The sequence below is a fragment of the Lepidochelys olivacea genome (assembly GCF_965140295.1).
Source record: "Lepidochelys olivacea isolate rLepOli2 genome assembly, chromosome: 9".
Lineage (NCBI taxonomy): Eukaryota > Metazoa > Chordata > Testudines > Cheloniidae > Lepidochelys > Lepidochelys olivacea.
This window is the reverse complement of record NC_140419.1, coordinates 1,574,143-1,587,445: the sequence shown is the minus strand read 5'-3', so window position 1 is coordinate 1,587,445 and position 13,303 is coordinate 1,574,143. Positions and strand designations below refer to the sequence as shown.

General features: G+C 40.1%; 1 protein-coding gene across 5 annotated transcripts in view; it reads right to left on the bottom strand.

Annotated features, from left to right (window-relative positions):
- ATP13A3 (ATPase 13A3) overlaps positions 1 to 13,303 on the bottom strand; it is a 132,580-nt gene that overhangs the window by 68,800 nt on the left and 50,477 nt on the right. For 4 of the 5 annotated variants that reach the window (XM_084639271.1, XM_084639273.1, XM_084639269.1 and 1 more), the window contains exon 2: positions 46 to 142. In XM_084639271.1, coding sequence (XP_084495397.1) covers positions 46 to 96 — 51 coding nt within the window. In that variant the 5' untranslated portion in view covers positions 97 to 142. Of the gene's footprint in view, positions 1 to 45; positions 143 to 12,494; positions 12,572 to 13,303 lie in introns of those variants that run through there. The other variant, XM_084639272.1, reaches the window with a different exon arrangement.

The window sequence follows — 13,303 nt, the reverse complement described above, 5'->3', positions numbered from 1 at the left end:
CAACATTTTCTTCAATTTGTGAAACGAGACCGTAAAACTGATTACCATCTCATCCTCCTCGCCTGTATTGACAGTCTTCTTTTCTTCCTTTTCCATGTTTACTGAGATGTGGAACTTCTCAACTTCAGATACCGGAAGACCTCTAGCAAGAGAAGTATTAAAAAAAACCCAGTTGAAGCCATATTTTGACTACTGTGCACATGCATTAACTTTTGATGTTTCACTGGCATAACTACATTCACAACATGCATGTACATGAAATGCACGGACACCCAACCTGCTTTCATCTAATTCTTAACAGAATATGTGACCATAGTATATGTTAAAGTATTTTGCTGTTCAATAGACAAAAATGTCCACTAAAATAGTTAACTTTAAAAAAATATTTCAAAACCCAATCTTAGTCTAGAAGTCTATAAATTGTTATTTGACAAATGGAAACAGATATAACTAAAAATGCACTTCTAGCCACTTAGATGCCTCACTAATATTAGTGAGTTTATTCTCACAACACCCCTGTAACGTATGAAAATATCTTCATTTTAAAGATGCGGAACCAAGATATATAGAGATTAAATGATTTACCCAAGGGTCACACAGGAAATCTGTGGCAGAACCAAGAACTGAACCCAAATATCCTCACTCTAAGTTCAGTGCCCTGGCCATAAAGCCGTCCTTTAATTTCTACTTGAAATTGGCTGAAACCTCTAACTGCATTTTAATTTATTATTATTATATTCCAACATCAAAACTAAAGCACCTCAATAAACATACACACCATTATATATCCTTAGTATGAACTGTATTTTTAGATTCTTATGGAGATGGAAATGCACAGCTGGAGAGCAGTACTAAACAGAACACAAGAATTAGAAATTCTTATTTTTATTTATTTATTTATTTTGATATTGTGACAGCACCCAAGGGCCCCACACCACTCTAGGTGCTGAACAAATATACAGAAAGACAGTCACTGCCCAGACAAACCATTTCCAGACTCAAAAAAAGACAAGAAGTGAGTAACAAACAAAAGAGAAGGCGGAAAGTCGAGGGTGACAAGGGTAACAGTAGTTTGGTCACACAGTTATGTGAGTTTATTACGTGCCCACATTGATGTTTCTGTCTCATTAGAAAGGTGCTTTCTTTTACAATTAAATATTAACTATCCAATGGACATTCATCCTAGCCATAACAGATGGACAGTTTCTTGCAGGGTACACACCAGACATCAAGAATTGAGAAGTGGCTTGGAGGAGAAGTAGTGGCCATAGGATTATTTCCCCAGGAGTGCAGGGGGCTGGACTAGATGACCTCTCGAGGTCCCTTCCAGTCCTACGATTCTATGACAAGGGATAGTGTGGAAAAAACTGCATAGCAGTAGTCTCCAACCTTTTTATGCCCAAGGTCTGCTGGCATGGTTCTCATAACACAAGAACTAGGGGTCACCAAAATGAAATTAACAGGCAGCAGGTTTAAAACAAATGGAAGGCAGTATTTCTTCACACAACGCACAGTCAACCTGTGGAACTCCTTGCCAGAGGATGCTGTGAAGGCCAAGACTATAACAGGGTTCAAAAAAGAACTAGATAAATTCACGGAGGATAGATCCATCAATGGCTATTAGCCACGATGGGCAGGATTTGCCAGACCCTGGGAATGGGCAACAGGGGATGGATCACTTGATGATTATCTGTTCTGTTCATTGCCTCTGGGGCACCTGGCACAGGCCACTATCAGAAGACAGGACACTGGGCTAGATGGACCTCTCCACCCCAGCCTCCAGTTACTCCTGCCCACATTTCTCAGCCCCACTGGCTCCCCATCTCCCTCCTTTTTCAGTCTCTTTGCCCAGCCCAGCCCAGTTCTCTCCTTTCCAGCATTCATCTGTATCTGCCCCCTCCAACTCCTTTCCTCACCCCACATGGGTTCCCAGTTCTCATCAAACTGCTTCCCTCTCTTGCTCCCTGTCTTTCCCTCACCCCACCAGCTCTCAGTCCCAATCCCCTTGCCCAGGCAGTGCCAGTGTCTGCCCCCTCTCCCCACCCCACTCCTTTCCATTTCTTGCCCCTTCTGCATTTGAATGAGGCAGCTTTTCCCTCCACACTGCCGAGAGGCGCCCTGCTCTCAGTTCCTATGCCCAGCCCCAGCCCCAACTGCAATTGCAGTGAAAGTCAGCCCTAGGCTGGAGCATGTCCAGTGAAGAGAGAATCTTCAGTGAATGTAGCCGCAAAGCCCTAGCAAGTCAAAATTGAGCATGTGTGAACTGCGATGTTTCAAAAACTTATCACTTGGCCAAATTTGGGCAGATTTTCATGTGGAAGGTGTCATAAATATAAAGGGAAGGGTAAACACCTTCAAATCCCTCCTGGCCAGAGGAAAAACCCTGTCACCTGTAAAGGGTTAAGAAGCTAGGATAACCTCGCTGGCACCTGACCACAATGACCAATGAGGAGACAAGATACTTTCAAAGCTGGAGTGGGGTGTTGCTTTTGCCGGGACCAGAGCAGGAATGCAGGTTAGAACTCCTGTAAAGGGCTAATAAGCAATCTAGTTAGAGATGCATTAGATTCTGTTTTTTTAAATGGCTGATAAAATAAGTTGTGCTGAATGGAATGTATATTCCTGTTTTTGTGTCTTTTTGTAACTTAAAGTTTTGCCTAGAGGGATTCTCTATGTTTTGAATCTGATTACCCTGTAAGGTATTTACCATCCTGATTTTACAGAGGTGATTCTTTTACTTTTTCTTCTATTAAAAGTCTTCTTGTAAGAAAACTGAATGCTTTGTCATTGTTCTTAAGATCCAAGAGTTTGGGTCTGTGTTCGCCTATGCAAATTGGTGAGGATTTTTATCAAGCCTTCCCCAGGAAAGGGGGTGTAGGGTTTGGGAGGATTTTGGGGGGAAAGACGTTTCCAAGCAGGCTCTTTCCCTGTTATATATTTGTTAGACACTTGGTAGTGGCAGCAATAAAGTCCAAGGGCAAAAGGTAAAATAGTTTGTACCTTGGGGAAGTTTTTACCTAAGCTGGTAAAAATAAGCGTAGGGGGTTTTTCATGCAGGACCCCACATCTGTACCATAGAGTTCAGAGTGGGGAAAGGAACCTTGACAGAAGGCAAAAGGCATATATATCCCTGCCACAAAAGCTACCTCTCGGCCAAAATTCAAGTCACTGCTCCAAAGCATAAGGATGCAAAAGCTTCTCAAAGAAGGTCACTGGAATTTTTTAGTATGGGCAAAACACCATGTTTTTCCCTAGCTTCATTCTCGGAAACGACTGAACCATTTTAGCTGAAATATCAACCCAAATGGTTAAAGTTTGGCAATGTTAAAAATGACTGAAAACAGGGTGAAGGGAACCATCAGGCAGCATTAATTGGGAGTGCTTGCATCCCCACCTATAACAGAACATGTATTATTGTATGCTTAGGCCTTGATCCCTCATGGAGAACAGTGCAGGCAGCCCATGTTCCAACACAGACAACCACTGAAGTCAACTGAGACCCAAATGGGTGCAGGAGTCCATCTGCAGGGAACTCCTTGCAGGATCAGGTTCTTAGATAATAATACAAGACTCACTAAGAAATAAAGATTAAAAATAATTTCTCTATTATCCTTTTTTTAAATAAACATCACTTCTAGTCAGCTGAATAACTGTGTCAATGTCCTCCCACATTCGTTTGAACCAAGTAAGTAACCTCTTTCTACAATATTAGTTGTCACAGTTCCAATGGAAGCAGAATCTCAACAAACAAATCATTCAGAAAAGTGTATTAACACCTAGTGTACTGTAGAGCTAGAGTGTTCTTATTTGTCTTCAAACTATGCTTTAGCACAATTCGTTGACATGGCTGCACAAGACAGGCCTCTGTAGAACACTGTGGAGCTAAAATGATTTCTCCTAATAAAAATATATGAATTTTAAAAGTCCAGTTGGACTACTTACTTTGGTCATGCATTCAAGGTGTCTACATTGCTAAAAATGCTTCCAGTCATAAAAATACAAATACAACAAACTCAATTTCCCATTCCACTGCTAAACTGACATTTTCACATGACCAACTAAAATCGAACTGTTGGCGTAAATTTCTATTACTCTAGTTTGACTTTACATATATTTTTTTTTAATTTCAGATGCACACCACTGCTCCATGGAGTACACAACAGTTAAAGTACTCTCTAAAACCAGGTATTTGAGTTTATTAAAATTGTCACATGCACGTTCTTCACTACACGGCAGATTAATTTTGAAGTCTGTTTAACTGAGGAAAACATCTTCGAAATGTTATTAGTAAAAAATGCCCTAAATTAATGAATGGTTTCTAACAAAACTGAACATTAGAATAACAACACATGTCAAATGCAAGTTTATGTACGCACCACAGATAAGTCACAGGATTTTTTTCAAATCAGTTTGTATAACCAGAAAAGTTTTTGGTACGTAATGAATTATAGTTTACAGTAAAGTTCACAGCAGTCGTGAGAAAAGATTTCCATTTCTCATGCTGGAACTAACTTGCTCCATCCCTAAACAAAACATGCACGTTACTCTGCTGCACTATCAGTGTCAGTGCCCGACGGCAGAGTCCGATTCTTGATGAGAACAAGAAGAACAGGAGGACTTGTGGCATCTTAGAGACTAACACATTTCTTTGAGCCTAAGGTTTCGTGGGCTACAGCTCCAGCCAAAGCAAACAGTTGCCAACACTGAGGGGCAGAAGAATAAATGGCACCGAGAAAGCACTGAGGGGGAGAGGAATAAATGGAATTTGATTATTCATATTTGCATATCTGTTTGCAAAACTGGGTCAGTTTAAATTCTTAAACTGGGAATCATTCCACAAACCACATGGCACAGATAAACAAAGTATTTTATTATACTGTTAGGCAGACAAAAAAGTAATAAAAAAGGCAAAGCATGCTGATACACCGTTTTCATTTTGGTACTGAAAATCCTGTTTCAGAAATAAGACTGTTACTTTAAAAATTAATAAAAATATAACAAACTACTCCCTCATACAAGTTCTATCTTCTTTACTAATACAAATATGCACATACCATGCTGTCTAGCCACCAGAACCCACAACAATAAATATATGCATTCCAATGTAAATACATGAACATGCCCTCACCCTATCAAATATCAGAAAGCTGCTGCAATTTGCAAATTAAATGTTCAATTCTGCAAACCTTGTCAACTATTTCCAATGGAACTCCCTGAGTAAAAACTACTCATGTGAATAAGAGTTTGCGGGACCAGGACACAACCTCAAATATTCAAACAGTTAGTACAAGTAGTGTGTCCTCAAAACTTTCCTAGCATGAACTAATGTTAAGCAGATAAAATTCCTTCATCTCACCACTACCAGCTGCTCTCCCCCTACATCTCCCCTCCCGCTAGCTGTGCTCCAGAGGAAGCAGCTCCTGGAATCTGAAGGCCCTCCAAAAGCAGGGAGTGGAAGCTTGCTCCACTCCCTGCTGCACAAATAAGTCATAGAAATCAACAGAAACAGACACCTGCAAATAGCAGCTGTGGTAATGGATCAGCTCCCCTCTTTGCCAATCATGGCCCTGGTACAGAGCAAGGCACTTTGGTCTTCAGGCAGCCATGGACCTGAGGAAAATGCCAAGGTTCAGCTGGCTCTATCAACAGCATGGAGAAAAGAGAGTCAAGATTAGAAGGAAAGAGAATAAAGGAAAGCAGCGCGAACAGGAAGAGTGCCCCCCCCCCCAAAAAAAAAGGAAGTTGAGGGAACCCAATAAAAGGCATAATGAAAGAGAGAGAGAAAAAATGACATGAGAAACAAGATGGCAGATGTGGAGAGAAAGAGAAAGCAAAGAAAAAGCAAGTAGCGACAGTTTAAGAATAGTTTTATTAATATGTTTTACTTATTCTAAATGCATCACAGTGAATACACATAGACACAAATTAAAAATTGTATCAAACTGGTTTAAGCGCTTATGTTCCTAGCATCTTGCCAATATAGTCCTCTGCTACAAAGCTGGGCAACATTAATAAATGTGATATTGTTAAAAGCGTTCTAGCCATGATACAAAGTGACTATATTCTCCTCCGAATATTCTCAATTCCTCATTTCAAACTTTAATTTGCACTAATGTGCAAACGAGGCAAAAAGGCACAAATATACATAATCTGTTAAATTTAACATTTCATGGTAATTTATCTATCAAAAGCCTTTTTAAAGTCTAAAGCCCAGGTACAGAACAAGGCCTGTATATTCAGTTGTCTTGCAAAGTAACACTAAAATAAGACACTAGCTAAAATATTGTTGACATAATACACTTAGACTTCTGTAAAGAATTTGACTTGCTACTGCACGATATTTTGATTGAAAAACTAAAACGATACAAAACTAACATGGAACACATTAAATGGGTTAAAAACTGGCTAACCATTAAGTCCAAAAATGCAATTATAAATAGGGAATGATCATCTGGTGTGTTTCTAGTGCGGTTCCATATGGTTCAGTTTTAGCTTATGCTATTTAATATTTTTATCAATGGCCTGGAAGAGAACAAAATCACTGAAAGTTTGGAGATGACACAAAGACTGGGGGAGTGGTAAATAATGAAGAGAAAAGGTCACTAATACAGAGCAATCCGGACTGCATGGAAAACTAGCACAAGCAAACAATATGCATTTTAATACAGCCAAATAGAAAGTCATACATCTAGGAACAAAGAAAGCAGGCCACACTTACAGGATGGGGGACTATCTGGGAAGCAGTGACTCTGAAAAAGCCTTGGGGTGGGGATGGGGGGCGAGGCTCATAGTGAATAATCAGCTGAACATGAGCTCCCAGTGCGACACTGTGGCCAAAAGGGCTAATGCACTTCTTAGATGCATAAACATGGGACTACCAAGAAGAAGTAAGGAGGTTATATTACTTCAGTATTAGGGACAGGTGCACCCACTATATAATACTATGCCCACTTCTGGTGTCCACAATTCAAGAAGGATGTTGATAAATTGGAGAGGGTTCAGAGAAGAGCCATGAGATTAAAGGATTAGAAAACCTGCCTTAAAATGGACTCAAAGAACTCGACCTATTTAGTTAGTTGAACAAAAAGTAAGTTATGGGTGACTTCACATCATCGTTCACAAGTACCTACTTGGGGAACAAATATTTGCTAATGGGCTCTTCAGTCTAGCAGACACACGTATAAACAACCTCCAGTGACTGGAAGTTGAAGCTAAACAAATTCAGACTAGAAATAAGGTGCAAATGTTTAAGAGCGAGGGTGACTAACCACTGGAACAACTTACCAAGGGTTGTGGTGGATTCTTCATCATTGGCAATTTTTAAATCAAGACTGGATGTTTTTCTAAAAGATCTGCTCTAAGTCAAACAGGAATTAATTCAGGGAAGTCCTGTAGCCAGTGTTATGCAGGAGTTTGGTCGACATGATTACAGTCGTTCCTTCTGGCCTTAAAATCTAACTATGTGTTACAAGGACTTGAATCTTGTGCATCTGCCAAACCAAAGGTTCCTGAGAGGTGGGAACTACTTTGGAACCCATCAGAGTGGATGATTATTTTAATTAATTCCTTCTAACAACCATTAACTTTCACTTTACTGTGCTACATTTCATCTGCTGTCCTATTGCCCATTTTACTTTGCTTTGTTAGATCACTAATCTATCAACACATTAAATAGTGGAATCCAAATGAACAAATTTTGCCCCAATTTGCATCCTGTGCAACTTCATGTAAAACAACTGTGATGAACAGGAGGAAAGCTGGGGGGAAAACTGTCCCTGTCCTTTCTTTTATTCTGGTCTCAGGTATAACTAATGTTTGCTTTTATCTGTGATTCACCAAGATACAGACTAACACGGCTGTTACTCTGAAACCTGTCAAGATAGCAAGGTGATCAGTGAACTGTAAATCACCAAATAAAAGTCTCTCAGAAGAGGCTATTAAGGAACTTCGGTGACCATAGGGCTAGAGATACAGATCAGTTTTAACCCCTGATCCTTTCAGAGCTATAAGAGAAGAGTTAGGAAAAGCCAAGAGTAAACACTGAGGTATCTCAATCTCCCTATTATAATCAGTGATGTTCTAACAAGTTAGCCACACAGAGGAGAGGCTGAATAGTGGGGTTAGGGTTAGTCAAAATTAGGAAATACTGTGAGGAACACCAGAAGGGCCACAATTATACTCATATTGTTAGATCCAGCAATAATTTTTAATACAATTACCTCATTTCCTGAGCAACACATTCAACCAGTACAGTAGAACCTCAGAGTTACGAACACATCGGGAATAGAGGTTGTTCGTAACTCTGAAATGTTCGTAACGCTGAACAAAATGTTATGGCTATTCTTTCAAAAGTTACAACTGAACACTGACTCCATACAGCTTTGAAACTTTATTATGCAGAAGAAAAATTCTGCTTTCCTTTTTTTTTTAAAAAGTAGTTTATTTTTAATATAGTCCTGTTCTGTATTTGTCTTTTTTTTTTTTTGGCGGGGGGGAGGGAGGGGGAGAATCTCTGCTGCTGCCTGATTGTGTACTTCTGGTTCCAATGTGTGGTGGACCGGTCAGTTCATACCTCTGGTGTTCATAACTCTGTGGTTCTACTGTACATATCACCCAGTGTTCCACATACTATCCTTAACTTTCTGTTCAGTATGGAGTATAAGTTCTAATATGCAGAGCTCTGGCTACATCAAGGGTCACTTCTCTGACTAGCCATGGTAATTATAGTCGGGGTTGGATTTGCGATGGAAGCGGAGGGGAGAAATATTGGCACTCTTTCAACGTCTGCCCACAAAATAAACTCTGCCCACTTGATACCACTCAGACTATGTACTAATTCAAAATATTGAATCATGCAGGCTCTCTAGGCTCAGCTCTCCTCTGATGAGTTTAGTGCCTCAGCAATATAGCCACATGCTCTTCTGGGCTGGCCTCCTTGGCCTTAGCTCCTTCTTGTTCGTAGGGAAATAACCCATCCACTCAGTAAAAATGTCAATACATTATGCTGATCTGCATAATGTGATCCTTCCTCCCATATTTTGAAATGAGCGGTGAAATATTTAACAATGCTGATGTGTAAGGCTGGGATTTTCAAGTGAGTGTAAGGGAGTTAGGCACCCAACACTCACTGAAATTTAGTGGGTCCAACTCTAACGTATCACTTGCCTGGAGTTAACTCCTTTTGAAAGAAAGGAAGCAGCTCACCCCTCTCAGAGCTATTGCTGGAGCTCAACAGACATACTGTTCACTTTTCCAAAGTTTCATTAATAATCATAACAGTGCCTTTTTAAAATAGAATCATAGAATCATAGAATATCAGGGTTGGAAGGGACCCCAGAAGGTCATCTAGTCCAACCCTCTGCTCAAAGCAGGACCAATTCCCAGTTAAATCATCCCAGCCAGGGCTTTGTCAAGCCTGACCTTAAAAACCTCTAAGGAAGGAGATTCTACCACCTCCCTAGGTAACGCATTCCAGTGTTTCACTACCCTCTTAGTGAAAAAGTTTTTCCTAATATCCAATCTAAACCTCCCCCACTGCAACTTGAGACCATTACTCCTCGTTCTGTCATCTGCTACCATTGAGAACAGTCTAGAGCCATCCTCTTTGGAACCCCCTTTCAGGTAGTTGAAAGCAGCTATCAAATCCCCCCTCATTCTTCTCTTCTGCAGGCTAAACAATCCCAGCTCCCTCAGCCTCTCCTCATAACTCATGTGTTCCAGTCCCCTAATCATTTTTGTTGCCCTTCGCTGGACTCTCTCCAATTTATCCACATCCTTCTTGAAGTGTGGGGCCCAAAACTGGACACAGTACTCCAGATGAGGCCTCACCAATGTCGAATAGAGGGGAACGATCACGTCCCTCGATCTGCTCGCTATGCCCCTACTTATACATCCCAAAATGCCATTGGCCTTCTTGGCAACAAGGGCACACTGCTGACTCATATCCAGCTTCTCGTCCACTGCCACCCCTAGGTCCTTTTCCGCAGAACTGCTGCCTAGCCATTCGGTCCCTAGTCTGTAGCTGTGCATTGGGTTCTTCCGTCCTAAGTGCAGGACCCTGCACTTATCCTTATTGAACCTCATCAGATTTCTTTTGGCCCAATCCTCCAATTTGTCTAGGTCCTTCTGTATCCTATCCCTCCCCTCCAGCGTATCTACCACTCCTCCCAGTTTAGTATCATCCGCAAATTTGCTGAGAGTGCAATCCACACCATCCTCCAGATCATTTATGAAGATATTGAACAAAACCGGCCCCAGGACCGACCCTTGGGGCACTCCGCTTGATACCGGCTGCCAACTAGACATGGAGCCATTGATCACTACCCGTTGAGCCCGACAATCTAGTCAGAATACTTTATTTTGAAATGAAAGCTGAGATCCTGGAGAACAAAGCAGCTTGAGAGAAGTGCTAGTAGGCCATGCCGCTGTGTACCAGCCTAACTCATGCCCTGGTTACAGTTATCTAAGGACTTATACGGTCCTCATCACCACAGTATCCAAGCACCTACCATAGCAAGAACAAGACTGGTAGGAGCAGAGGACTGGGTTGTCTCAATAGCTGGCTCACAGGTATGGAACTCCAGACATCAGAATGATTCCAGCTCTCTCCAAAGGTCTTCCACCTTTGTTTGAATCTCTCTTTGCCTTTCCTTCTGTATACCCTCACTCCCACCAGAAGCCCAAGATCAGCAGTAAAGGAAAGTGAGAAGTCATGGTAAAATAAGTATGAAGAAGACCAAAAACAAACAAAAAAACCACAATGCAGGAAGAAATTGAAAATACTATCTTGATTTCTTGTATGCTTATGTAATTTTTGTTCACTGAGTCACCATTGTGACAGGCATAGTTCGATTGCAAACATCCATCAAAACCAGACAAATAGGCAACATGAAATTCAACACAGAAACAGGTCAGGCAATGCTAATTCGAAGGAACAATTTAAACCACTTGTGTACCCAGATGGGTTCCAAATTAATTGCATCCTCAGGAGATAAGCACAGGTATCACTGGACAGCTCAATGGTGAGTAACAGGCAAACTGTTTAATATACTAATACTGAAAATAAGCCATTATGTAAGTTAATGATACCCTCCTCTTTTGTACTAGAGTGTGCAGTTTTGGTCACCTCATCTTTAGAGAGTCAACAGAAATGGAACGTATAAACAGATGAGCAACAAAATATAGGGAAAGGGAACCTTTCATCCAAAGATTAAAAGACAATGGAATTATACTTATGAAAATTTGGAAAGAAGACAAGCGAGAAACAATATCATGAATGGTATAAAAAAGGACATTTGGACAATATTGCTTAAACTATCCCTTGAAAATTAAAGGCAACACATTCGAAACAGATAGAAGTAAATAATGATTGTGCAACACATAACCAGCCTTTGAAATACACTGACCTCAAGTTCAGCAGTATGATTTTTAAAAGGATTAAGGCAGTATATAAATGACATCTGCAGTTATACTAATTAAGGTAAAAGGCCTAGTAACCATTCTTCAGGACAAAAAATAATTATCAACTGGGGTCAGGAAGAAAGTTCTCGCATAGTAAAATTATGTGCATTACTGGGGGTGGATGGATGGGGTGAAACACTTTCTGAAGCATCAGATTTCAACCTTGGCTGTAGACAGAATACGGAAAGATCACTGGCCAGTATGGCAATTTATAATAAAATAACTGAAAGCTATAAACATTCAAATAGTATAAATAACAAAGATTTTTCTTACTTAACTGCATAACTGTTTGAAGAGAGCACTTGATGAAAGTTGCTAGAATCAATGTAACAAAGCAGCATATTTTTAAACTAGACACATAACAAAAATATAAAAAACTATACATTTCAAAAACACTTTTTTACTCATTTAGAAATGAATGAGATTCCTGAGGACCATTATTAGACTATTTCCTTTGGTTCTAAATCAACCTTCTAAGATTTTGTATAGTTTTTAGAGAACATCTGTAACAATTCTGTATGGAAAGGATTTTAAGTCAACAATGCTGAACATTTGTCACCCGTATGAGTAAACCTTAAAAAAAAAAGTTTCTGCTGAAAGCATGAGCAGTTGCCATAAGTTAAAGAACTGGAAAAACCAAGCTCACTGAAAATTGCAGAATGGTAGGAGAAAATGAGAGAACCCCTAATCTTGGGAAGGGTATCTCTACATAAGATGAAAGAATGAAGTTTTGAAGAGAGACATTCCCAGTGCCTTGATGTATACAATACTACGTTCTAAGATAGCAACATAGACACCAGTATGGGGACGGGGGGGTATCGTTTTGTTTGTTTGAAGTGTTTTGCCATGTAGTTAGGTCTACTTACTATAGATCCTCCAATATCATCCCCTTCTTAGTCTGTTTAATTATGTAAGTATTTTTATTTTCTTAGTTTAATGGTGAAAAAAAGTAGTTAAATCTTAAACATCTTTTGTTCAACTGCTTCACAGATCTTTGGAACAACATCTAAGTAACAAAAAAAAGTTTCTCTTACCAGTAGCAGTCTATCAACCGTCAACTCCAAATGCTTTTGTTATCACAAGTTCCACGATGCAGTTCTTAATAACCGAGACCCTATCTACAAGGGAAGTCCTGCCAATGAACTATTTTGTCTAAAATCTAAAAAAGTCTCCAAGGGCTTTTCAAACTGTGTTATCAAAAGATTAAAATATCACAGTACATTTGGCACTGCTTGGGTTTGGGTTTTTTTATGGGGGGGTTTTTGGCGGGGGGAGAAGGGAGGGAAGGGGAACAATTGAAAAACTTTAATTGGATTTGTACAGAGGATATGCCTCCAGCCACCAGACTGTTGGTACAGCTCACTCTATTCAAACCAGTACAACAGCTCACTAGGGTCCTAGGACGTAGTTTCATGTGCATGCATGAGCCCTGATGTTATCTGCATGGCTACACACATATAGGATATTATGCTTCTGACCAAACCCTTCCTTGTATTTACAGTGAGCAGCTTTGAGCTCAACATTTTTATATGACTAAGTATACAATACAAGACACACACACACACAACTCATCAGTGGGCACAGGTGAAGTCAAAAAATATATATTTTTTATTATTCTTTGCTCCACAAAAATGTTGTAAAAAAAGTTAATCAATGACATGGCCATGGTACACCCAATTAGAAACCCATTAGATCTTGTAGTGAGGTAAATGGGAGTTGGCTTGATCAATGCCTGAATAGGAAGACCTTCAAAGTGCTGCAAAAACTGGAGTTCATAATTCAAATGGTTACAAAGCACTCTTCCTTAGGAGTCAGAAATAAACCAGCATGGTGTTAAAGGACT